We start from the raw sequence: 27,326 nt of genomic DNA, 5'->3' as shown, positions 1-27,326 counted from the left end.
TGGCCCTGATTGAGCTCAGGTCAAGTTTGGCTGTTCCTGTAAGATTATTCTGATATCCTTTTGGTTGCAAAAGCCATGGTCTGAAAAAAATGTAATCTCATCATTGAAAGGACAGGGGTACAAAAAAGTACCCAAAGCATTAAACAATCCTGTGGAGCACAGTGAAGACAGTCATTAACAAGTGCAGAAAAAATGGCTCAATAGTGAATCTACCAAGATCTGGATGTCACTCCAAGACTGAAGAGAAGACAAGGAGAAAACTGGTTAGGGACGCCAATAAAAAGCCTACAGCAACATTAAAGCAGCTGCTGGATTTCCTGGAAAGTACTGGTTGTCCCCTACTTGTGACAACAATCAGTTGTATTCTTCATATGCCTGGACAAAGACAAAAGCGTTTTCCCACAAAGAAAAACATCCAAAAGGTATACCCAATCTCCCACAGCCATGTGGAAAAATGTATTATGGTCTGATGAGATCAAGGTTGAACTATATGGGCATAATTCTTAGAGGCATGTTTGACGCAAAAATAACACAGCACATCATCAAAAGAACACCATACTCAAAGTGAAGGCAGCATCATGCTTTGGGCTGCTTTTCTTCAGCTGGAACTGGGTCTTTAGTCACGATGGATGGAATCATGAATAGGGCCAGCGGAAGGTTATCGGGAAGCACCTAGAGCTTGTCCAGGTGAGCATAAAAGTGGCCACCTCCCTCCATTAGATGGTTGGAGATGGGAGGAAGAAGGACAAAGCTCGGGAGGAGAGGAGTGGAAGCGGACCTGAAGAGAGAAAGGCATTGTGAGAGGCCTGGACTTTGGGGGAGTATTGGGTTGTGTGTGCTTCACTTATTGTACATAGTCTTGTAAATAAACGTGTTGTGGTGCTTTAAATGATGTCTGCCTGTCATTGTCCGGGCTGGTCCCCACACATGACAATGACCCAAAGCATACATCAAAATCAACAAAGCAATGGCTTCATTAAAGGAGGATCAAATATTCTGGAATGGCCCTGCCAGAGCCCAGACCTTAATCAAATTGAAAATCTGTTGGGTGACCTGAAGAGAGCTGTGCACAGTAGATGCAATTGTAATTTGACAGATCTGGAATATTTTTTGCAAAGGTGGAGTGGGCAAAAATCGCCAAGTCCAGATATGCCAAACGTATAGACTCTTAACCAAAAAGACTAATTGCTGTAATAAAATCAAAAGGCGTGCCAACTAAGTATTAATTCAGGGGGTGTGCACACTAATGCAACCAGGTTTTTGTATTCCTTTTTTTTTTTTTCATTTTTTCACTAAACAGTTTCTGATTTATTTTCACTCTTTGTAAATATTTAAATTTTCCAATGAAGATGGAATAATTTCTGACAGGATTTATCTTGTTTTCATTATTTTATTACACAAAATCTATAATTTTGGCAATGGTGTGAAGACATTTTATATCCACTGTATATAAAACCTAATAATTGGGGTTGAATGGCACCACCACATCTCCTGTCTACTTTAAAACATTTAAATCGATAGTGTTATATAGACTATAGCCAGTTTGTGGCTCACTTCTCTGACCTCAATATCATAATCCTTTTCTCAAGAGCTAATATGAACCACTTAACTCTATCATTAACCCGTCTTAATACAAAACATTGTGTTAATGTTCTAAAAGCATTGACTTCAACCAAAACACTTCAGTAACAGATCTGCAATGTTCCTCCAGAATGGTGCGAAGACAGTTGATTGTGTGTGTCCATAATGGCTTTAGAATGCCTGAATTTTTTTAGTTTAATTTAACAAGTCTTGAAAGAACATGTACAAACTACTACATCCTGTTCAAAAAAAAAAAAGGTTTAGATAACCGTACCAACCATGGACTCGGTAGATATGGAATTACACTTGTGTTTTGTCTAAAATTGTTCACTGGGTCATCTGAAGCTCCCATGTAGCACCAAGGAGAATTTAGATGCCCGCGGTGTGTCCTAATTCTTGGTCACAGGTCAACTCCAGATGCAATTAAAAGAAACACTGCAGAGCAGCAGAAGATAAAAGAAAACATAATGCAAGGTGAACACAACTACTGTGTGTGAAATAAACAGGGTAGAGATCACCAGTATTGGGGACCAAGTCATTTGTGTTTCACAATTGAGCTCTAAGATTGTACTCTATATATACTATACCATTTCAGATTCCTGATATGTGTATTAAAGGCGAGCTTTGGTGCATGTGCATTACCTAGAAGTCCTCTTGTTTGATTTTTTTGCTAGTATCACTCCCTAAAATATGTGAAAAGCTGTCTTGCATAATCATAGCTCTGTACATCAAGGCCCCACAGGGAGGACAAGCTCCCATGCATACGCATAAAATGATAAAATAAACAAGAAAAAAAAAAAAACCTTGCAGGCAGACGAAAGCAGACACCCATCTTCCCAGCTTCCTCCACACAGAGTCGCTATTGTAGCAGACCTTTTCACACGACACCCTAAACCAGCTGTCACCCATGGCGGTCAGCTCAAGGAGGACACTGCATTGGGATCCAATTGCCTCTCTCTGTGCTGCCTGAGAGCCTTATTCAGTACAGCTTCATTAGAGAACACCTAATACCTGCAAAACCCTCCTGGGAGAGTGCAGTCTGGCTAATCTGATGGAAAGAAAAACAGAACAGCTACAGCTAGCATTTACAAGACCAAAAAAAGAAAGTAAAAAACAGGGCTGAAGAACAGTCTCTTTATAAATAAGCTATTTTTCTCACACAGAGCAACTCTGGTGATTTTGCAAAGCAGCCCTTGTTTAAACATTGATGTGGATCCCACAAGAACTTGAAATTCAATGCCCGCTTGTGCTGTAGATAGGCACTAATTGGGACACGTCAGTCTTTACAGATGCACTCATTTTTACAGCCATGCCTTACTATCATGTACATGTAGGGCAAAAGAGTGCCAAGGGAGCTTGTGCCAATGGATCGGCATTTTGCCCTACTCACAGTTTCAAGTCCACACTTAAATGGAATTCTTTTGTTTAGTACATTGCAGATTTGGAGGGTGATCACAAAACTCTTAAAATATCACTGGAACTCAAATTTTGTTGAAACACCTCATCATTGATTTCAACTGGAAATTTGGCCCAGAATGACACCAATTTATTATATAAATATTTTGGCGATCTTGTCAGTCCTTGTTGTCTATAAGAAGCAAATATTCAGTCTAACTTGAACAGATATAAAGCATTGGCAAAATTCAAAATATGTCAGAGGCTGACTACACCATAATGTAGGTCCCACCTGCCTGTGCTTGTCATCGGTCTACTTCAGTCTGTTTGTTTTGTTTTCACAAGTAAAACATACATTTATAGCTTTTACTTTTAACTTTACACTTAAAGTGGTAAAAAATTGAATTCATCCATTGTAAATATTTTACAGCTCAAGGTTGTAGTTGCTGGAGCCTATTTCAGCATTACTGGCCATAAGGCTATGAGCACTCCTGGACAGAATAAAGGTAATGAAGTAAATGCTACTGAAAAAATTGATCAAGACGACAACAAACCAAGACTACTGTCCTAACAGATTCCAAATAAAATAAACCCCCTGGTGCTTACTATCATTAGGAAAAAGGGAGTTGAACCTGTCTCATTTAGGCCAACTCCATCTGTTACTGATGATGTGACTTTTCCACTGAAACCCACCCTAAACCTGACCTTAACCTCTAAAAATGTCTTTGGCCTCCTAAGAAGTACACCAGCCTTAAAATATCACAGCTTTCTGTTAACAATACAAGAATTTTGTATACTGTTTATGTGCATACTTTCTTTATTTATATTTAGAAACATCTTATTCTAATTTTATCTTCATTGGTTTATTTATGTAACCAAGGTAAAGTCTTCAGTTAATAAGTAAGCAATGGCAAAATTAATATTACAGATTTCATTAAGACAATGTTTAGATTCTGGTGTTTTTAGAAGAAAATAATTTGCAGGTTTCTTTATATTATACTATGTGTAGCAACTGGATGTTCTGTGAAATGTGCAACATAAAATAACTATTGAGATATACATTACAGCTAACATGCCTAACATGTGGCTTGTATTGCACAGACAAATATATACACATTGTATTTTCTATTTTCAGCATTGCTTCATCACTGAATAGGGATTATGAGATATGTAAAGCACCTGGAAGATCAAGGGGGAATGCAGCCCTTAATGATAAGTAGCATCTGGCAGGAGTTTGGCTTAGGATGGCATTTCTCTCTAGTAAAACAACACATATGCAGGCTTTCTGTTTCTTTTATTGAAAGAAACAAAACAGCATAAGTTAACAGACAAGAAACATCTATCTTACGGTTTGCATGATGATGTCAGCAGTATATAGAAAGAACTATCATGAAGGACATTTCACTCCAGGTTTCATGCCTGAAAATGTGGAAATACATTAAAGTACCAAATGGTGAAAAATGCAGTCTAACAGAGTTTAATGAAGCCTGATGATTGGAAGACTTGGAGTGTAGCATTATTTACATTACAGAACAGGCTCACTAAAGTGATACATTAACAGTGAATCAGTAAACCCATAAAACAGAAGGACTCTTCCTGATATACTAACTCATAATTTCAAATTCTCTATAGCTCATAGGCCTACATCCTCAAAGGACAAGTGATTTCTTGTTAAGAAGCCCTATCCAGCTCAATATGTAAATGCCTATCACCTACAATATTTCATCCATTCAACGACTCTGGAGGTAGTTGAAGTTAATTCTAGCAAAGGCAGAGACAAAGGAAGTGTCTTAGTGATTGTTTATTACACTGAAAGCAGGAAGTGATCTGAGTAATGGCACATTTGGAAAGAATACTAATAATAAACAAAAAGGGGCATGTACTGAACTTGTAATTGATTTCAAATAAGAAATGTCAAACAAGGAGACTGCCTGTCCCAACTGCTGTTCAACTGGGTGATATAAAAAGACATAAGGAAAGTTACAGAAACAGAATCTGAAAGAAAGATGTTAGGCAGAAAGATCATATTAAGATATTAAAGCCTATTCAGATAATTTAGTACTCACAGGTCAAAGCAATCAAGAACTGAGAGACATGACAAGGGTTTTAATAAAGGAGGCCAAAACAATTGGGTATACAGATCAATATTGATAAAATACCTCTATGTAAGAAGATGAGAAAATTCATGGTTATTTGACAATAGAGAGAGCTTCTTTTAGCAGAAAATTATAAATAAGGGCTTAGAACAAAAATATAGTAGGTGAAAATCTGCGTTGGGAAAAATGATAGTAAATATTGCTGTCAATAAGAAAACAAAACAAGGGTAACACTTAACTAAAAAGATGGAGAGTATACCCATGGTTTTGAAAAAAAGTGTCTTAAGACAGATTTTTGGGCTAGTGAAAGAAAATGGTGAAGAATAAAAAACAGAGCTTTATAAGAACCTTGATATTGATGCTATCATCAAAGGAAGATAAGCAAAATGGTATGGCCATATACAGTGGTGTGAAAAAGTAATTGCCCCCTTGTTAAAAAAAACCTAACTGTGGTGTATCACACCTGAGTTCAATTTCTGTAGCCACCCCCAGGCTTGATTACTGCCACACCTGTTTCAATCAAGAAATCACTTAAATAGGAGCTGCCTGACACAGAGAAGTAGACCAAAAGCACCTCAAAAGCTAGACATCATGCCAAGATCCAAAGAAATTCAGGAACAAATGAGAACAGAAGTAATTGAGATCTATCAGTCTGGTAAAGGTTATAAAGCCATTTCTAAAGCTTTGGGATTCCAGCGAACCACAGTGAGAGCCATTATCCACAAATGGCAAAAACAAGGAACAGTGGTGAACCTTCCCAGGAGTGGCCGGCCGACCAAAATTACCCCAAGAGCGCAGAGACGACTCATCCGAGGGGTCACAAAAGACCCCAGGACAACGTCTAAAGAACTGCAGGCCTCACTTGCCTCAATTAAGGTCAGTGTTCACGACTCCACCATAAGAAAGAGACTAGGCAAAAATGGCCTGCATGGCAGATTTCCAAAACGGAAACCACTGTTAAGCAAAAGCAACATTAGGCCTCGTCTCAATTTTGTTAAGAAACATCTCAATGATTGCCAAGACTTTTGGGAAAATACCTTGTGGACTGATGAGACAAAAGTTGAACTTTTTGGAAGGCAAATGTCCCGTTACATCTGGCGTAAAAGGAACACAACATTTCAGAAAAGATCATACTACCAACAGTAAAATATGGTGGTGGTAGTGTGATGGTCTGGGGATGTTTTGCTGTTTCAGGACCTGGAAGGCTTGCTGTGATAGATGGAACCATGAATTCTACTGTCTACCAAAAAATCCTGAAGGAGAATGTCCGGCCATCTGTTCGTCAACTCAAGCTGAAGCGATCTTGGGTGCTGCAACAGGACCCTAACCCTAACCCAAAACACACCAGCAAATCCACCTCTGAATGGCTGAAGAAAAACAAAATGAAGACTTTGGAGTGGCCTAGTTAAAGTCCTGACCTGAATCCAATTGAGATGCTATGGCATGACCTTAAAAAGGCGGTTCATGCTAGAAAACCCTCAAATAAAGCTGAATTACAACAATTCTGCAAAGATGAGTGGGCCAAAATTCCTCCAGAGCGCTGTAAAAGACTCATTGCAAGTTATCGCAAATGCTTGATTGCAGTTATTGCTGCTAAGGGTGGCCCAACCAGTTATTAGGTTCAGGGGGTAATTACTTTTTCACACAGGGCCATATAGGTTTGGATTTTTTTTTTCAAACTAAATAATAAAAACCATCATTTAAAAACTGCATTTTGTGTTTACTTGTGTTATATTTGACTAATGGTTAAATGTGTTTGATGATCAGAAACATTTTATGTGTTCACACCACTGTAATAAGAACAGATCAAGACCTAATAAAAGAGAAAACAGTTTATGAGGAAGAAATCTACTGAGATGGCTTGACTCAAATAAAGAGGATGCAAAAGAGGTGGAAAAAGGTGCACAGTAGATACCTGGAGAGGCAGAGGTGCACAGGAAGAGGCGGGTGTGCAAAGCAATGGACCAGCTTTGTTGTGTGACACTGCCTCAGTAATTTTGTATATATTAGCGCAGTAGCTTCTCGATACATGAAAAATGCAAATAAAACTGAAAGCTGAAAATCTACCATCTATACACACATTTTCCAACCGCTGCAGAGAACGCAGAAAGGTGAACATCCCCCTAGTCATTTCCAATATCAGATTTACTTACTGAAAACTGAAACCGTTTCTTCTGCCTCATCTTTCTGACCTACCACTGGTAAATCTTTAATTTACTGAATTCTTTAATCAGAAGGGAACCGATGACGACTTTCAAATGCAAAACACATGACATCACTTGGTATGGGAGCTAATATTATGGATAACACTGAACAACAAGGACTCAGAATAACATTATCGTATACAGAGTGCAGGACAGCTGATCTTGAGGGCACATTCAAGACTGATGATTACATCTGAGGATGGAATGTAAGGCATTGTAAAAGCAAATGCATGCACATACAAAAAACCTGATGTAATCAAGGTAAAGACTATGACAAGCATAATAAGCTGGGGGAAAAATACCAGACAAGCACAGTATGCGATGAGACAGCTGCTACATAATGGAAAATAAAATTGGCTTTCAGGACTCCAAGGTTCAATTACAGATCAAGGCCAAAAGCCCACCCAACAAACCACCCCCCCACCAACTCTGCCATACTGGTAATAAATATAATGTCAAAAGTTAACGAAACACACCTGTAGACAGATCCCAGCATGCAATCTACCTGCAGAGAAGTCAGAGCGTGCCTCACAAATCATAATGTGAAGCCAATTTTTCCAAAGGTCAAATATGTAATGGATCCATAAATATTTATTACAGTCTCAAGCCTGTCTCACTTAAGAAAACTGAGAAAGCAAAAAAATGGTAGTAAAGAAAATATTCTCCTGGCCACATTTTGTACCCAGGGTCATAATAACCGTAACAATTATCAACTATTTCCATATGAAGGGTCCATTTAGGAAATGACCACGTCAATATAAAAGGTGAGCTGAGGGTGGGGGAATAATCACCAGATCAGTATTAAAAACTGAATATTTAAACTAAATAGTGGGCCTTACATTCCAGTGACAGTACTAGACACTGATGGCATCGAATAAATAGCTAATAGGTCATCCTACAGTAAACATCAAATGTGATTGAAAGTCACTTTGATTTTTATTTATGTAATATGAAATTAAAATTCAACTTCATAAAACAGCTGCTATACAAAAGAAAAATGATTAATGAATATTAGAATGAATAAAACAGGTGAATAAAAAATAAAAACCCAGGATGAGGTTTACTGAAGTGAGAGACAGGGCTTGTTGTCTTCTGGCAGATGCCTTTAATTCAACTTCAGGATTCAAAGAGCTACCCGTTTCTTTCTGCCCTTTACCTGTGTGCTATTCCCAATGCTGTGACTAGTGACTGCAGTCATCTGAGCTGTTATAATAGACTGCTAGTAATGCCTCATCACCTGTAGTGATTTCCCACATAGCAAAGTTGATGGCCATTGCTGGGACTGAAAGTTGCCATCATCTATAATGTCAAGGGTAAGCTCAGGGCGTTCAAACTGAGCCTTGCCTCCATGGTGCCAACATGCCTAATAAACCTTTACCTCTACATTCATGAAGCGATTAATTCACACTGCTAAAAGTCACCAGTGCACCGATGTACCTATCATTAGCAGCTGCCATCAAACTGTCCTGTAACTGAAAGCTACCAGATTTATTTATGTGCCTTTTAAATTCATGCCTATCCTTCTTACAGTGATTACCAGAAAGATGCTGATGGGTTTTTTAATATTTGATAAATTCATCACCATTTTGACTTTGCTATGATTAGATACTGCATAGGACAAGCCACTATGATCGCAAAGAAGGGATATCAATTTGAAAGATGCACATTTATTTAAAATTAGATTTCAGACTTTCCTATATACAGGGTTTGATCAGATATTGTTCGACATCCCAAAGCTATACTGAAATGGTGCTATATGAGAGCTGTAATCCATATTAACAAAACATGAGTCCTCAGACCAGTAAGATTCTATTGACCCATACAATGAGATAGATTATGTAAATCTGCATCTACCTCACATAATATGGTCATTTTAAAAATGTCTAAGAAACACAATTTTTTTTTTTACATCTACAGAAACTTTGTCAATGTTAACCCAGTTATGGCAGATGGCCAGAGAGGGCCAACCCAAGCTGAATGATGAGCTGGTGTGCCATGTAGCTGAACTCTCCTCCTGAAATTATATACGTTTAAAAGTCTGGCAGTAAAAAAAAATAAAACCTCTCACATTTTTGTTTACCAAAGTGGTCAAATGTTGAAAATCACAGTATGCAAATATAAACTGTGCTGTCCTGAAACAGTTTTGCATGCACAGAGGATCAACCTGTGTTGAGATGGCAGTTTAAAGTGGGCGCCTGGAGACCGTGTTTCCTTGTCTTAAAGCAGTCTCTGTATCTCTTTAACTTATTTGACTAAACTCTTGTGTACTATCCTTAGTTTTCCCACATTACTGGCAATGCATTTAAGAAAGAATGCTTTATGCTGCAAAGAATTCAAGCATTTATTAAAGGGGAAAAAAAATAGTTTGAAATGCCAAGGCTGCTTGTTGTTTGATTAATTTAGTTTCTCTGCATAGTTTGTGCTTAAAACTAATTGAGTCTGGAATGTTCTCCCGCTTAAATATGTCTGTCGCTTAAATTCAGGGTGCATGAACCCAAAATGCTCCTTTTTGATTTTAAAATTTGAGCTACTAGCCTTTCTCATCCACTGAAACATTTCCAAGAAAACATTCCTAAACCATGTTGAACATAAAGGTTACAACTGCAGCACTCTCCTCTCTCTCACAGAGGACAGTGATTGTCATCCTATCACTTAGTAATAAATACATTGAAAACATACCTGAGCTGGTGAGAACTGGGACACACGTGGACTGATCGTCTTCTCTACAGGGGACCAGGAATCAGTGTGGGCACTGCAACAAAAACAGCCAAAGCTTTATGACTTTGTATCACAAAGCAAGTAATATGGAATGTCAACCCAATATGTTATGGAACATATTATTTTTCTTAAAAACCCATATGGTTCAAATTATATACATATTTTCTTTTTTATTTTAACTTATATAGCAAGCCTGGTCTTACTTATTACTAAAAATGTGGATTTAAGAGCAGGCCATAGGCAAAGTCTTTGCAGGGTACAGTACAGATTTACATAAGAGTAAGCTAGTGTGGACATGTCTGTACATTCCCCTACTATCCAAACATGTGCCCTCAGGTCAGATGTCAGTTCCAAAATGACCTGGAGTGTGCCTGGTGAAGGATGGGTACACAATCTAAAATGTAACTTAACTGCAGTTACCAGCATGGGCACTGATTCAAGGTAAATTAATCAGCAGACTTCAAATTTGCTTTGATCTTGTTTAGAAGGGTGTTTGCTCATGATGATGTTTTACGTAACTCGGTGGAAATCTTCACCGCTATTACTGCTTATTGTTGATACTAACAGCATATTCAGCTCTTGTGTTTGGAGCAAAAAGCTTCTCACTTAAATTCTGCCTGCAATGTAATATCATTAAACGCCCACTAAACCACAAAAACATGTGGAATTTGTCTTTCCTGGCACCTTAAATCTGATGCACTGAACTCTGTTTCTGTCTCATTAAAAGCACTGCTGAAGTGCATAATCCATTATTTCATGAAATTCCTAGTTATTACACAGGATAGTGAAATAGAACCTGCTTAAGTTTAAAATGGGGAGCATTTTTATCAATTAAAAAGCAGAATGTTTCACCGATTCTGCTTATTAATTATGTTATCTCATGAAACACCTATCTGTTATATAATCTAACGTGCCTCTGGTTTGAATGGCTAAAAGCTGAGACATGATGAAAGAAGATGATAAAGAAGGGTGACCCAGGAGGAAATAGGTAGTGCTTTCTGAGAGTTCTCTAATGCAAACAACTTAGAAGGTGCTAAATATATCAGACATTCTTTACAGAAATAGAAAGAAAGAGAGGTACAGTGGAGAGCTGAAATAAATATGGAAGATCTTCAGGCTGATAAGAGCACAGCATACAGTATCAAAATGGTTGAGTAGGGACTGCATTACCTTTGTTATAAGGGCAGACAACAGGGTGACCACTTTGAACATAGTGCCATCTAAAGTGATGAATGGATCAGCCATGTATGGAGAACAGGAGCTACTAAAAATACCCATAGCCTTGTAATATTGTTGAAAATGCATAAGGAAATACATAAAAAAAATGACAACACAATTTTAGTGTTGCAAGCAGGATTTTTCTGCCTTGTAGCAGAACAAAACTTTCAGAAGGCAGGGGAAAGTGACATCATAAAAAAAGGGCATACACCAGTCCCACACAGCTCTCTACCCAAGGATCAAATAAAGCAAGAGTCTGAAATGGAGAAAGGCAGTGTGTGAGGGCTAGGGGAATAGCTGAGGAATGAAGTGCTTTGTGCTGCTTTGGTGGGCAAGTAGAAGATCAACCCTACTTGACAGACAGAAATCAACACCTTATAAAAGTTAAGGTCATATAAGATGTGTGTTTGTTAATTTGTCTAGTTACCTTTATTTCTTCCTTCCAAAAGACAATGTACTAGATTACATGGGTCCTATAATGTATTGAGGCATCTCTTACACTGTTTGCCCATCTACGATTTAAATCAAATTACTATTGTTGCATGTTATAACTTTTTTTAACATTATTGTAGCACCCTGCTACATAGAATTAATACCCTTTTCTTTTTTTAAAAACTTTTGTTACTTTGTCAGCCACAGTTGTTCTGAACATTACAAATTATGGCATGATTTGTATGAGTGGGAGGTAAATCTGAGACTACACAGAAGCATTGTGACTTAGGACAAAAACTTTTACGTTGTTCTATACTTGTTCTTCAAAACCCCGCTACCTAACTGCAGTCTCTGTCTGGAGAAACTAAAAGAAGGTGAGAGCTAACTGGAATTACAATACAGGCAGTCCCCGGGTTACGTACGAGATAGGGACTGTAGGTTTGTACTTAAGTTGAATTTGTAAGTCGGAACAGGTACATTATTTTAATAAATGCTATTGTTGACCGACTGTAACCAAGTGCTCTGCCAATGAATGATCGAGTCTCACCTCTCTCTGAACTTTTTATTATTTGTACTTTATTTTCCATGGTGATGTTTTTTCTCTTCTTTACTGTATCACCAGTACATGCATCAGATTTGTGTTTCAGAGACATTGTTAAAGGGTGAAGAAAAAAGGTTAAGATGAGCTCTTCTGCACAGCACTGTACATGCTATCAAAGCAGGAAGGCACCCCTCGTCAGCACGTCTGGTGTACTGACAAGAGACAAATTCCTGCTATGCACGTAACAGTAAAAACAGGCTTGCTATTGAGAATGAATGGGGGCGGCGAGGGGTGATTCACCATTCGCCCACCATACAGTCACCTCCACTTGCATATAGTATGCTGCCTACAGCGTCTGCCCACTGAGAACAAACAGGGTGCAGCCAAAGGCGGGTAGTGAATCGCCCACCACTGCCCTTATTCAACAGGCAGCCACCTGGGGCACACTACAATGTTGCCCCCCGCTGCCCCATTCACCCTCAATGGCCTCCGTTCAGCCACAACTGGGTCACTGCTTGCAGTATCACCAGCCGCCCACCGAGAACGAACGGGGCAGCCTTTCAAGGGACACGACACTGCAAGGCTGTGTGTTGGCAGGCAGTGAAACGCCCCCCTCAGCCCCATCCAGCCTCCGTCCAGTCAGGAGCAGTGGCTGCGGCGGCATGGTGGGCGGGCAGCAAACCACCCCATCAAGCCGCCGTCCTGCACATGAGCAGTAGTTGTGGCCCCGGTGACTATGGACCCCGGGTCACCGCTTGCCGCATACCCAGCTGCACACTGAGAATGAATGGGGTGTGGCTCCCACTGCACCTGAGAGGGACACTACTCTGCGCGAGCAATGAAATCACCCCTCCAGCCACTGCTTGCAGCATCCCCAGGCCAAAGATGACAGACTGGCAGTTACTGAGGAGCCTGGCAGTTACTGAGGAGCCTGTGTTACATCCCCCAGACAGATGAAGGAGCAGCTGCGGCCCCATTCTTAAGTCGTATGTCAGATGTCCGTAACTTGGGGACTACCTGTACAAACGAAGCCTTCCCTCAGTAAGCTCGTTCTGTAGGCTACAACTTTGATAAGCCTTAGCAGTTACTGAGAAAATCAAATCAGAAATAATAATAAAAAATAGCTAATGAGAAAAATAAAAAAAAAATATATATATACCCAATCTCAGAGTCTCTTTGCAGGTTTTCTGACTAAAGCCCAAGCATCAAGTCATGCGGAGAACAGAAAGTAAAAGTAGTCATGCAAAATGAGAAACTAAGAGAAGAACAAGTGAGGAAGTGTCTCCTCCTTCAGTCTGAAGAATTCCCTATTAGACAGCACATGACAGAAGTGACCAGCTCTTTATGAACTAGTACAGTGTTGTGGGAGCAAGCCAGAACATAACCTTGCAGTAAATGGCACAAAGCAATAATTAATCCTGAAAGAAACATCAGTCAATGGCAAGAAAACCTTGTAAAATATTTAAATGAAAGGCAAGTGTTTTTGTGGGAGGAACGCAGAGATCCACACAAAGTTCTGATGAGTGTTCTAATGCCATACAGTAAATATTTCAGCTAGGAATCAATCCGGGCCTTGAGTGCTAATTATCTAATGTCTTTATGCTTTATTGCTTTGTCTTCACTAAATTCCATGACTATAAAGCACCACAGAATTGGATAACACATAATACTCAAATGTAGCATGGAGGCATAGTTAATAGTATAGCAACACGTTTCTAGAGTACTTGCTTAAAATCCTGGAATGGTGAAGGGTAAGTGTTCAACTGACTGGCAACGGTGTATTGTAATAATTTTGATGAGTGGATGCCTCTCCTGCTCTGATATAAATTTCAAGAAACCAAGAATGCACTAGACAAAAATACCAGTGGTGTTTACTGTACCTCTTGCTGCTGTAGGTGTTGTCCCACTTGCCATTACCCATGGAATAACGGGAATTCAGTGGCTCTGGAGAAAAAGGACTGGCCAGCGGAGAAGTTGGACTTGGAAAGGTATAGTTGTTATAGTTCTCATCTCGGCTACACTGCAATGCCTCCTAGAAAAAAATTAGTAAAAACAAAGAGGATCTGTGAATAATGTAAATTTGCATTTTGTGTAGTCAGACCCAATGACTAAACACAAACAAAGCTAAAGATCATCTACAGCTGTTCTGAAACTACAGGCACCAGAATGACTCCACTGGGTGTGGCATACTTTACCAAAGTGACATACAGTATATGCAACTTCCTAACTCTATTTGACAATCCAATAAACAACTTCCTAGTTTCTACCATGGCTTTCCCATATGTAGTTAGTGTATCTTTCCTGTTCCCAAAGATCAGTGCTTTGACATTCACTCTGTACTGGTCAAAACTCAAGAAAACAATTTTATCTTACAGTCTGGTAGACAAAGTATTGTACACATGTGGCACTACTCACTTTATAAAACGCTGTAATGTACAGCAATGGCAAGAGCAACTACAAGTCACTGTGTATGGTAGCAGTTTAACAATATGCACAGTCATGGTGCAGCATGCTCATATCAGTCAGAGTAAGAATGTATACTGCATCTCCTGTTAGGCAATCAGTGTGATAATGTAAGCAAGCCCACTACACAGTGTGCTATAAAACATGCATGTTGCATCAGCGATTGGGCTCCATAAAATAGCAAAATACAGTGAAACATACTAGTGCCCAGCTTATTACCCTTTACTCCACTTACCTGAAACTTGTAGCCAAGGTGATCTGGTGTTGAGACTCCATTAGACTGACTGGCAGGAGCAGGCTCTGGTCTGTTGAAAACAAAAAAGATATTTAAGCATACATTTTTGGGAATGGGGTGATGATTATACCAATAAAAATGTTGGAACAGCACTTGCGTAAATGTCAACAAAAAAGGTAATTAAACATCATTAGTTTAATTTCTGTTTGTAAATGATGATACTCAAATCTAACCTAACTTTACCCATCTTGCTGGCAGGATTAAAATAAAATTAATACATTTTATAGGAAATGAAGCTGTAATATGGCTTTGAAAGAAAGGTGGGTATGTGACATGGCAATGCAGGGCAAAACTCTGTTAAATTGTTTATACTGTACCTACACATACTTCTTTTAGGGCATCACTATTCATGTTCTTTTGTCTTATTAAGAAGATTTAGTAGTTATCCTCCATGCGCACTCACAAGTTTAAAAGAAAAATCAGTTTCTTAGAAATTTTCCAGATTGCTATTTTTTTTTATAATGGAACTGGTCATAACTGTGTGGAAAACACAAATATCCATCCATCCATCCATCCTCTTCCGCTTATCCGGGGTCGGGTCGAGGGGGCAGCAGCTTAAGCAGAGAAGCCCAGACTTCCCTCTCCCGGCCACTTCTTCCAGCTCTTCCGGGAGAATCCCGAGGCGTTCCCAGGCCAGCCGGGAGACATAGTCTCTCCAGCGTGTCCTGGGTCTTCCCCGGGGCCTCCTCCTGGTTGGACGTGCCTGGAACACCTCACCAGTGAGGCGGAGAAGTAGCGGCTCTACTCTGAGCCCCTCCCGGATGACTGAGCTTCTCACCCTATCTTTAAGGGAAAGCCCAGACACCTTGCAGAGGAAACTCATTTCAGCCGTTTGTGTTCGCAATCTCGTTCTTTCGGTCACTACCCATAGCTCATGACCATAGATGAGGGTAGGAACATAGATCGATTGGTAAATTGAGAGCTTGGTCTTACGGCTCAGCTCTTTTTTCACCACGACAGATTGATGCAGAGCCCGCATCACTGCGGGTGCCGTGCCGATCCGCCTTTCAATCTCACGGTCCATTCTTCCCTCATTAGTGAACAAGACCCTGAGATACGTGAACTCCTCCTCTTGGGGCAGGATCTCTTCCCCAACCCTGAGAGGGCACTCCACCCTTTTCCGGCCGAGGACCATGGTCTCGGATTTGGAGGTGCTGATTCACATCCCAACCGCTTCACACTCAGCTGCGAACCATTCCAGAGAGAGCTGAAGATCACGGGCTGATGAAGCAAACAGGACAACATCATCTGCAAAAAGCAGTGACCCAATCCAGAGTCAATCAAACCGGACCGGATTTGTGAAAACACAAATAAGCATGATAAATTTTGTCAGCATTGGTCCGAACTTCTTTCAACATCCACATTCCCAAATCCCCTATTAACTACATCCAAATGACTGGCACTCTGAGAGCTCTGCCATGGATATCCATGAATGACTCACATCACCAACTCTTCCAGGTAGTATTTCATCTTTAATCCAGAATAAAATCAGACAGAGCCTTAGTGCTACCATCAAATCAGGTGTGGGGAAGTTCTACTGAGTCACACATCATTTCATGTGTTTTCAGTTGATTTCATTTTTATATTTGTTTTTTTCTAGTCTTTGTTCGCATCTTTTCTAGTCTTTTTTTTCTAGTCTTCCACAATTAGTCTACCCATTAATCTTTTTTTATAGTGCATTTTACCTAAGTGTTATGTGGTGGTGTGTTTACAGGTTAAAATATGACAAGATATAGTATATTACATGATAATAAAGCAAATAATATTTAAAAGGGTTTCTAAATATATAAAAAAAAAAAAAACTGAGGGAACTAAACTGACGTAGAGTGAATTTGTGTGTGTGTGTTCCAAAATGGACTTCCACCCTGTCAAAGGTCAGTGCCTGCCTTTTTTCCTGAATCATAAAATTAAATAATAAATGTGTTGCATTATTTACAAAATCAACTTTTGAAATAAGGTTCAATGATTTTAAAAACTTATGTGAACTTAGTTAAAATACAAAAGTAACACTTAAAAAAAAAAAAAAAAAAAAAAAATAGAAAAGATTTTAACAGGTTCGTAAAATTGTTCTTGGGATCTTTATTTTATGGCAACAGAAATAACAGGAAATTCTCATCATTCCAGCACAAACAGAAAAAACAGTATCAGTTTGAGGAAGATAAACTATGTGTAACAAAAATAAAGACAATTTCTGCTATTAAGAACTTTCGATGACAATCTCTAATCAATCCTTATATGCCACTATAAAATCATTTTTCCTGTTATACTTTTCAGAATTACACTTATACTCATTGGTAGAAATAGCTTGTAACACAGCACGCCAGATGGTACTTGAGCAAATAAATTCTGGCAGTTAGATTTTAACATAATTATGATATTCAGAGTCAAGATGCAGTGATAATATGGCGCTATGATCATGCTGCTAACATTTTGAGCTTGCCTTCTCATTTAGATGAAGGCCATTAACTGTTTAGTTGACAGGTGAGAACACAGGCACAAACATGTTAATAAGATTTAGTATTGATTGCCAAAATTCGCCTAAGAGTTCTTTACACCTAATTTACTGTTTTCATCAAACATTTTCCTGGAAATACTCCCTGAAGCCAGGTTAGGTAAACATTTTTTTCAAGTACCATATGATGCTTTTTAAAGCTAGCATGACATCTCGGAGCTGTAGCAGCCATTTGCAGAAGTTTTACGCTGGCCTACTATAAGATTGTTGCTGCTCTGCTTGTGATGTCACAACTGGATCAGTGCTGCAGTTGGATTTCCATCCAACATGTGTTTAAGAAAATTAAAAAAATACTTGCAATACTTTCATTTGAAGAGTACACAAGCTGACCATAGTGAGTACTGTCACTAGATATACAACACTGATCCTTGTCTGCTGGTAGTGCAACACTACTGGGCTAATTTGCATGCATAATTAATCATGTGCCCAGCTATGATCTAAAACAAACCTCAAAGGAGCCCTCCCCTCCTTATGTCAGAATGAGAGCCCATTAAATAATAATAACAAAAGATTTATTGGCATTTACAAAGCTTTTCTTTCTTTTAGGAGTGCACAAGGACTGGACTGGTGAGTTTTTTGGTGTTGTGAAGAAATTAATATGTGCTTGTCTTTCTTCCTCATAGCAGAATAGCAACAGTGCAAAAGAGAAGCCACCATTGCAACCAAATGCAACAGGCTTTCTTTGGTGATCAGATTAGCACAGTAAATGACACGTTTCCATACTTCCTTGGGCAGATTAACATGTTTGCCCTTAGGTGGCAAGTCAGATTAGGCAGAAAAACAGAAAGAAGGTTCTTTTTTTTATATGATTAGCTGCATAATATTTTGCCACACTGAAGAAATCAAATTCTTTCATATCAAGTACACTGAGCCAAAGGATTGTGGTGAAAAAGAAATAAGAGGTCTCCACCTTCAAACCTACGAAAGTTATGACAGTACCACTACTGCCATCACTTTACCCACATAAAAAATTTTCAAACCTTTTTATTCCAATTTAGGATTGTATTGGGCCTCAGTGGGTAGAGAGATTAGAGGCATGCCAATGTTAAGAGCCAGAGGGATAATTCCTACAACTAACCTAACTAGCATGTCTTTGAGCAGGTGGAACAGAAAACCTATAAAGACATACAAAAACCATAAAAACTACCTACAGGTGTTATATGTAAACCCAGAATGCTAGATCCATGAGACATCAGTTTTAACCACTGTACCACTCATATATTTAATGAAAAACAATCTGGAAGATGGAGCAAAACTACTGTACATTAAGTAATCCATGGATTCATTGACATATTAAGTACAAAAACAACCAACGATATATTATTTATTTAGAAACAGGACAAACATCTTTCAAAAATAAACAACAACCAATATTTTTTTTTCTTTCAATTACTAAAGTGTCCTCACAAGTGATTCCCCTAACCTTGTGGATGATGCACGAAAACACTAACCTAGTTCTGAAATCTGCTTTTCTACAAAAAGCGACCTGCTGCAAACAGACCACCAACAGGTTACACATTGTTTATATTTTCCACTTAGTTAGGGCTATTATAGAGAAAACTGCTGAGGCAGAATTGCCCTTGTCCATTACTAACAGTGGAGATTAGATTTATGAATTGGCTTTGTTGGAAATACAGTGCTGCTTACAGTGCTGTGAATGCTCAGGAACAAAGCATTTGCTAACATGCAACAAAGGCAAATGAATTTCTCTTGTGAACGCTGGCCTGGACACAGACAGACGGACAACATATTTTGCTCCCAACACACTGTTTATTTACACTATGTACAATAAAGTCAAAGTCACGTGCACTCACAATCCCCAGTGCCCATCTTTGTGCCTTCCTGGCCGCCTCCCGTCCTCTCTCTCCAGTTCAGTCCTGCTACCTCCCGACATCCACCAATGACTGGAGGGAGGCGGCCCCTTTTATGGGAACCCGGATGGGCTCCAGCTGCTTCCCGGCACTTAACGTTGGCCACACTCCTGTGTGGCGGAAGTGCCGGCTGCGCACCCGGAAGCCGTCCGTGTGCCCCTTTCGTCTTCCCCCCGGCACTTCCGCCACACCAGGATCCCAGGATCAATAGGCACTGGGGCGCCGCCTGCCGGTGGCCACGGGTCCCTACAGGGCTGGGCTTCCAAGCCTTGTACCCGTGGCCCCCTGCATAACCAGGATGGACCCCTCTCTCGGTCTGGAGGAGGCACACGCCCTCCTCTGGTCCTCGAAGGCGTCCCGGCCGGGCTCCATCCCCGGCCAAAGACCACATGGGTAAACCGGCATCGGGGCGCCGCCTGGCGGTGACCACGGGTCCCTACAGGGCTGGGCTTCCAAGCCTTGTACCCGTGGCCACCAACATAACCAGGACGGACGCCCCCTCGCGGTCTGGAGGAGGCACAAGCCTCTTTATGCTGTTCTTCTATCCAAGTCCAAAGATCTCTAAGCAGTGACATCTGAAAAGAACTCATATACCGTATGTTATGGTAAAGGAAATGTATATTGCAATTACTTAGTTTATAATTAGCCAATGAAACTAGGTGTTTTGCATACAAATATCATAAGATTATACCATACTATATATGTACTACTATGGGTGCATTCCAAAATATAAAGTCAGAATTAGGCAATCTGACTCAACAGTCAGACCCAATACTGCCTAAATGACTGTTTTTCTACTGGTACATCTTCCACTGAAATACTCACTAAAAATTAATATCACCTTAATTTCTATCTACACCATGGAAGTATGTTTTGTTTCCAGCAAAGTATTGGGCAATCAAAAAAAAAACAGCATATTTTAATGTCAATTGATCTGACATGCTTCTCGTCACTACTATCAAAAACATTTTTGAGCAAATGCATAGATTCTGTTACAGTAAAAAAACTTGTGTAATATGAAGACGACATATAGTAAAGCAAAAATGAGTAACCAGTGGGACTAAATGGTAGTTTAAAATTCTCAAAAGTTTTGATTATGGAGGTCCAAGAGAGATCAGTCTGTTAAAACAGCGAATCACATGTTCTCGGACAATGAAAGATTAAATTAGAACTGTATTCAGAAAAGAAACTAGGAAAAGCTACTTCAAAGAATGAAGCTGTAGGAACCTGAAGTAAACTGCAGAGTCATGTAGTCAAAGTGTGTATCATTACAGAATAACAAAATAAATACAGTGATTCCGGAAAGTATTCACAGCGCATCACTTTTTCCACATTTTGTTATGTTACAGCCTTATTCCAAAATGGATTAAATTCATTTCCTCAGAATTCTACACACAACACCCCATAATGACAACGTGAAAAAAGTTTACTTGAGGTTTTTGCAAATTTATTAAAAATAAAAAAACTGAGAAATCACATGTACTTAAGTATTCACAGCCTTTGCTCAATACTTTGTCGATGCACCTTTGGCAGCAGTTACAGCCTCAAGTCTTTTTGAATATGATGCCACAAGCTTGGCACACCTATCCTTGGCCAGTTTCACCCATTCCTCTTTGCAGCACCTCTCAAGCTCCATCAGGTTGGATGGGAAGCATCGGTGCACAGCCATTTTAAGATCTCTTCAGAGATGTTCAATCGGATTCAAGTCTGGGCTCTGGCTGGGCCACTCAAGGACATTCACAGAGTTGTCCTGAAGCCACTCCTTTGATAACTTGGCTGTGTGCTTAGGGTCGTTGTCCTGCTGAAAGATGAACCATCGCCCCAGTCATCCAGGATGTCTCTGTACATTGCTGCAGTCATCTTTCCCTTTATCCTGACTAGTCTCCCAGTTCCTGCCGCTGAAAAACATCCCCACAGCATGATGCTGCCACCACCATGCTTCACTGTAGGGATGGTATTGGCCTGGTGATGAGCGGTGCCTGATTTCCACCAAACGTGATGCCTGGCCTTCACACCAAAGAGTTCAATCTTTGTCTCATCAGACCAGAGAATTTTGTTTCTCATGGTCTGAGAGTCCTTTAGGTGCCTTCTGGCAAACTCCAGGCAGGCTGCCATGTGCCTTTTACTAAGGAGTGGCTTCCGTCTGGCCACTCTACCATACAGGCCTGATTAGTGGATTGCTGCAGAGATGGTTGTCCTTCTGGAAGGTTCTCCTCTCTCCAAAGAGGACCTCTGGAGCTCTGACAGAGTGACCATCAGGTTCTTGGTCACCTTCCCTTTCTAAGGCCCTTCTCCCCCAATCGCTCAGTTTAGATGGTCGGCCAGCTCTAGGAAGAGTCCTGGTGGTTTCGAACTTCCTCCACTTACGGATGATGGAGGCCACTGTGCTCATTGGGACCTTCAAAGCAGCAGAAATTTTTCTGTAACCTTCCCCAGATTTGTGCCTCGAGACAATCCTGTCTCAGAGGTCTACAGACAATTCCTTTGACTTCATGCTTAGTTTGTGCTCTGACATGAACTGTCAACTGTGGAACCTTATATAGACCGGTGTGTGCCTTTCCAAATCATGTCCAATCAACTGAATTTATCACAGGTGGACTCCAATTAAGCTGCAGAAACATCTCAAGGATGGTCACAGGAAACAGGATGCACCGGAGTTCAATTTTGAGCTTCATGGCAAAGGCTGTGAATACTTATATACATGTGATTTCTCAGTTTTTTTATTTTTAATAAATTTGCAAAAACCTCAAGTAAACTTTTTTCACGTTGTCATTATGGGGTGTTGTGTGTAGAATTCTGAGGAAAAAAAATGAATTTAATCCCATTTTGGAATAAGGCTGTAACATAAAATGTGGAAAAAGTGATGTGCTGTGAATACTTTCCAGATGTACTGTATATATAGATAACATTTTCTGACAATTTACATATAAGCTACAAAATCAACATTTTTTAAATAGAAAGCAGACATACTGTGGCATGTCAGATTTTTCTAAATAAAACATGGCAATTTTCTAAAAACATGGCAAGGTGGTGCCAAGAGACTCTGCTGTATGCACTCCTTATTTCTTTGAGATATCGTCATCAGTAAAAATTGAGGAGATGCCAACTGACAAAAGCATCACCTACAGTGAAGTCAAAGAGTATATGAGAGAATGCACTCACTGCTTATTCGAATACCTTGAAAAAAATATGGTTTTAGGCTAATACTGTGCAGATCCTGTTGAGTAAATCTACTTTTTTTCTTCCTTCTGGCTGCATTTTCCTTTTTGTTGACAGATATACTCCATTCATGTATAATCTCTTGAAATCCAGGAAATAATGGAGCCAAGTTGCTAAAGCTTTTTGAATCACTTTCTTGGTTTCAAAAAGTTAGAGAACAGTCATATAACTGATTTTTTTGTAAATCCATTACATTATAATTGTGACTAACAAAGAGGGGGTAGTGCTCGTTTTGATTTGATGAAGTACTGTATCACATATCAGATACTTGTAAGCTCTAGGCTAAAGAAACCCCCGTCCTTAGACCTGGCAAAAATGTTCTTTGATCATAGGTTAAAGAGAATGTTTTTTAAAAACAAAAAGTAGCCAAAGAGGGGTAGGTTTTATAACAAAACTAATCCATTTTAAATGGAGAGTACCATTTTGGTACTCTGTCAATAGAGCAATCCACCAGCTTTAAACCTTCAGAAAATGCATTTCTGAAAATGCCAGGTAATTGTAGGTATTTTTATCTGAGGCATCTCTACATGTGAGGAATGTTATCTTATGGTATGACAGAACTTGGACATGAGCCTTGCCATTACTAGGGCTTTCAGATGTGTGCATAGGGACTAGAATCCTGCATGACCTGAAGAACACAAGATAAATGTTGCAGACATGGGGACCTTTTCACTCTCAAGCAGAGGAGAATTTGGGTTTAGAACTCTGAAACAGGTTTTCACTGGTTTTACGAGGGGTATTTCAAAAGTCTGTTTGCACAGACTTTTGAAATTGTTCCCTGTGGTGGATTTTTTCAGGGAGTCTTATTCAATTATTCACAAAAACTTCATGAAATTTTAGGGTTAGCAGATCATCATGGAGACAAGAAATGAAGTAAAAGTGAAGTCTGGATTTTCAACTTGGATCCTGAGACAAAGTAGCAGAGCATGGCTTGGTCTGAAAAAAGAGCACAACTGCCAAAGCAAACCCATCATGTGAAGTCTGCCATCAAGGTGATTTCAACATTTTCTTCACTTGTGAAAGAATCATGGCCGCCATCCCATTTAATGAAGGCTACTCCATGTCATTAAGCATCTACAAAAGAAATGCTTGGCTGAAGTGTACCAAAATCTCAAGAAAGGTCACCCCAAATGCAAGTTGAGCGACTGGTTTCTTCATCACAGCAACATTTTGGTATTTTGAGGTACCAAGACCATTAATTTGCCTCTAGGATAAACCTTATGAATGATCAACCCTACTCACATGATCTGCTCCCCTGTGACTGCTGGCTCTCTTCCACAAAATCAAGGCCAACATGTGTGGAAAATGCTATGAGGATCAAGAAGACATGATCAAGGAAATGAATGAAGAGCTGACAAAGCTGAAAAAAAGAGTAATTCCAGGAGTGTTTTGAAAAACAGGTCCACACACTGAAAAAGTGCATAAAGGACAGCAGCAATTATGTGAAGTACAGAATGACTGTTAAAGCAAAATGACTTTTTGAACTCCCCTCAAAGATTCAAATGGAAAGGAGATTAACTATTTGGGTTGTGACAAAAATGGAAAAGTTTAAAGGTACAATGAACACAAATTAGATACCTGTAGTTTGCTAAACTATGTTTCACCATAAAGCCAGATGTCCTCCCTGCTAGGATTTAGCAAGAAGCAATAGTGAAATGTATGCTCAACATATGTGTAAAGAGAATAGTTACTGTGATTTTATAGCTGTTAGAGGCTTTGGCAGTTTGCTCAATACTTTGTTGTTATTTTATTATAATATACACCTTTGTCAACAATTATCCTCGATTAGAAAATTTATATTTGGAAGTGACTGTACCAGTACTAACCTAACCAAATAAGTTACTCAGAATTTTTTCACAGATGTTCTCAGACTGTTGTTGATGTATCCCATGATCTGGAGAGGTTTATAATTTTCAATTCACAGACCCTGTGTCTCAATTTGTGTGGACCTCATCATTGAAGTTTCTGTAGCCCACTAGTATAACATGATGATTTTCAAGACTCACCACTCAGGACTTGGGAAAGCCAGATAAATATTGTAAGCAAACAATGATTAGAGAAGGGGAAGATACACTAACTGCATTGAATTATGAACAATGAATTATGAGGCTGTTTACTGGATTGCCAAGCAATACAACTTAAAATTTGAAATGTTAAATAGTGTTTAAAGAGCCTTGCGCTTCTCAGTTTAGCATGATGTACAACACCCAAATACAATGATTCTAGCACAAGAAATCTCAAAAAAGCTATTGGTGATTTTTGGCTGTGTGTGTGTGTTTAGTTGCTGAGCCTGACTAAGCACAATACAAAGCATCTACAGCTCATAGATCCTCCCTGCTTCTGTGTTGTAGACACATTGTGGTGTAGCCAAGATAAGCATTCAAACAGCTACTCCTATCCAAGTCCACTTTCTCCACTAGTAAGTCCATTTTCTCCAGAGTCAATGAGCCCCCACTATCCTGTGTGTAACGGTAAGTGGCACACCACCTATGGCAGTAAGAGGTATTAAATGTAACAGTAGCATTTATTTTGTTTTATTTTCTTAAACTTTACATCAGATCAAAGAAGGTAAGCTGTCCTGTGCCCAATATTACTAATACACCCTCTTACCAGTTGGTTGAATATACTTTAAAATAGTGCTAAATACACCATAGTCTCACTCAGTGGAGGTTACAGTTTTGCTAAAGTAATACATACTTTTGTTATTTCTTTTATGGGGAACAATAATAAATGAAAACACAGAGTTGTTACAAAGTTGCTACAAAGGCTTTATGTATCAATAATGAACAACATTGTTGAAATATTAATTTATTTTTATATAGCTGCCTATAGATGAAGCATAACTAAACATTAAAGGCTCTTCTGTTTTTGTCTGTTATGGTAAGCAATAGTTTACAAACATCAGAAACAAGTACTGCAAATTTGATATTGTTCATTACGATACATTTTCATAAAACAAACATCCCTAAAAAAATGACAGATTGGTAAATTTAATTCTGTTTTAGTACATTGAACAAGAAAAAATATCATCATCATAACTCTCACAGTACCTACTGACCCTAGTATTACATGGTAGATAACAGAATGGGCATAATTCTGCCGATTAACACAAAACAAAGGTCACCATAGCTTTGCAGCAGGGAAAAAATATTTCACCTTCAGTAATCTGGCCCCAGGTGCTAAAGGCTACTGTGTGTTTTAACCCCAGGGAAATATGCAGATGTGAATTTGAGAACTGGGAATTCAGACAATTAACAGTTCAGCTAATGAGTTAAGCTGCTCATACAATCGGGCAGCACAAAGCACTCTGTTCTGTGAAATAATTAAAGATGGAGACACTAGCAGCTCACCAAACACTGGGTCCATTCAGTATTATAGTGGCATTTTAGGACTCATTCCTTTTGCCATGAAATTTTGTTTGTTAGCTTGTAAGGTGCTTTGTTTACAGAACTACAGCATATGAAGACTAATTGACAGACATTTTAAAGGTCTAGAGAAGGCCTTGGAAGAAAACGGAGTAGGGTAGGGACACAGTTAATGTCAAGGGAATGGATTAAATATCAACAGGGGTGGTCCTATAATGTGCCCATCTCTAGAACAGGAATATTGCAGCAACAAAAACTGGGAAAATCGCTAAAAGGAAATTAATCTAATTAAGCAACAGGAATGTCATCAGATGGTAAACAGGAAAATGATGCTAAAAGTGTAGTTAGTCATAATGCAGTTCTGTGAACTTATGTTTAACTATTTTAACAGAATGCAGAAGAAATTAGGAATAAGAAATGAAAAAAATGTCTCAAAAATATGGACCCTTCCAGCCATTGAAACAAATTGAAGAAAAGATTTTTTGGAAGTTCATACTCTGTGGTCACTTTGAGCTGTGACAGGTCAAGACAGGGATGTGCTTCCTGTTATTCTGTTCCAAACACCAGAAATTTTCAAACAGAAATATATTATGTTCAGATGCTTACAATTCAACAAACAAGTAAACTTTACAGATGGCTATCTTACTGGAGGAGTTGGGTAGATACCAGACCTAAATAACAACCACACAGCTATGTGGTTGGAGTCCTGCAGTTCTTTGACAAGAAAAATTATTCTAATTCCATAAAATTTAATAAGTTTTGATATTGGCAACGACTGCCTTGTGATGCGGCAACTGGTTTAGAGCAAACTACCAAAGCCACAGTAGCCTGCCAGGATAGAACTTGAGCACCCTGCCCTACATGTAAACTTTGTACACACTTAAAGGTTATCCTATTTTTCAGCATTCCTTTTTATCATTTTATTATTGCTGAGATAATTGTTTGCATTTATAATTTCTTTACACACTCATTTATCCAGAGTCTACATTTGTTGTCAGAAATATGAAGTACTTACAGATCTTAATAGGCAAAGATTTAAGCCCGTGTCACTGAAACATACAAACTGTGTAAATGAGAAGAGCACTCTAGCCACTGAAAGAGATGAGCCTGGATGATATTTGCATTAAACAACATTTACTACATCAGTCTAACTTATGTTAAAATTTCTAATTTAATCTTCTATAAAAGAAAAGTTTAATAATAAACCCAGACATCATTGTCAAAAGCTGAACAAATTTGTGGGAATCTTTAAAGTTTACATTATCTATCTGAAGTGGTATAACAGTTTCATATTGTATTGCTTATTACTCTCCAGTACTAATCTTTTTCACTCAGTTAATAGTTGTACATTATGGCCCCTTTGTTCTAGGTAAGTCTTTTTGCAGAGAGGCTGGTTTACTTGTATCCTTGAGTAAC

At 39.1% G+C, this 27,326-nt stretch overlaps 1 protein-coding gene across 2 annotated transcripts in view; it reads right to left on the bottom strand.

The window, feature by feature from the left end:
- The window catches only part of pdlim2 (PDZ and LIM domain 2 (mystique)), a 158,930-nt gene that overhangs the window by 75,790 nt on the left and 55,814 nt on the right, over window positions 1–27,326 (bottom strand). For both annotated transcript variants that reach the window (XM_039769618.1, XM_039769619.1), the window contains exons 4-6: window positions 14,884–14,953; window positions 14,066–14,217; window positions 9,956–10,028 (exon numbers count right to left, since the gene is read on the bottom strand). In XM_039769618.1, the coding sequence (XP_039625552.1) occupies window positions 9,956–10,028; window positions 14,066–14,217; window positions 14,884–14,953 (295 nt within the window). The remainder of the gene's footprint in view (window positions 1–9,955; window positions 10,029–14,065; window positions 14,218–14,883; window positions 14,954–27,326) is intronic.

Source organism: Polypterus senegalus, chromosome 11, assembly GCF_016835505.1.
Source record: "Polypterus senegalus isolate Bchr_013 chromosome 11, ASM1683550v1, whole genome shotgun sequence".
In the NCBI taxonomy this organism is placed as follows: domain Eukaryota; kingdom Metazoa; phylum Chordata; class Cladistia; order Polypteriformes; family Polypteridae; genus Polypterus; species Polypterus senegalus.
The sequence above is the reverse complement of the archived record's forward strand: the minus strand, read 5'-3'. Positions and strand labels throughout refer to the sequence as shown.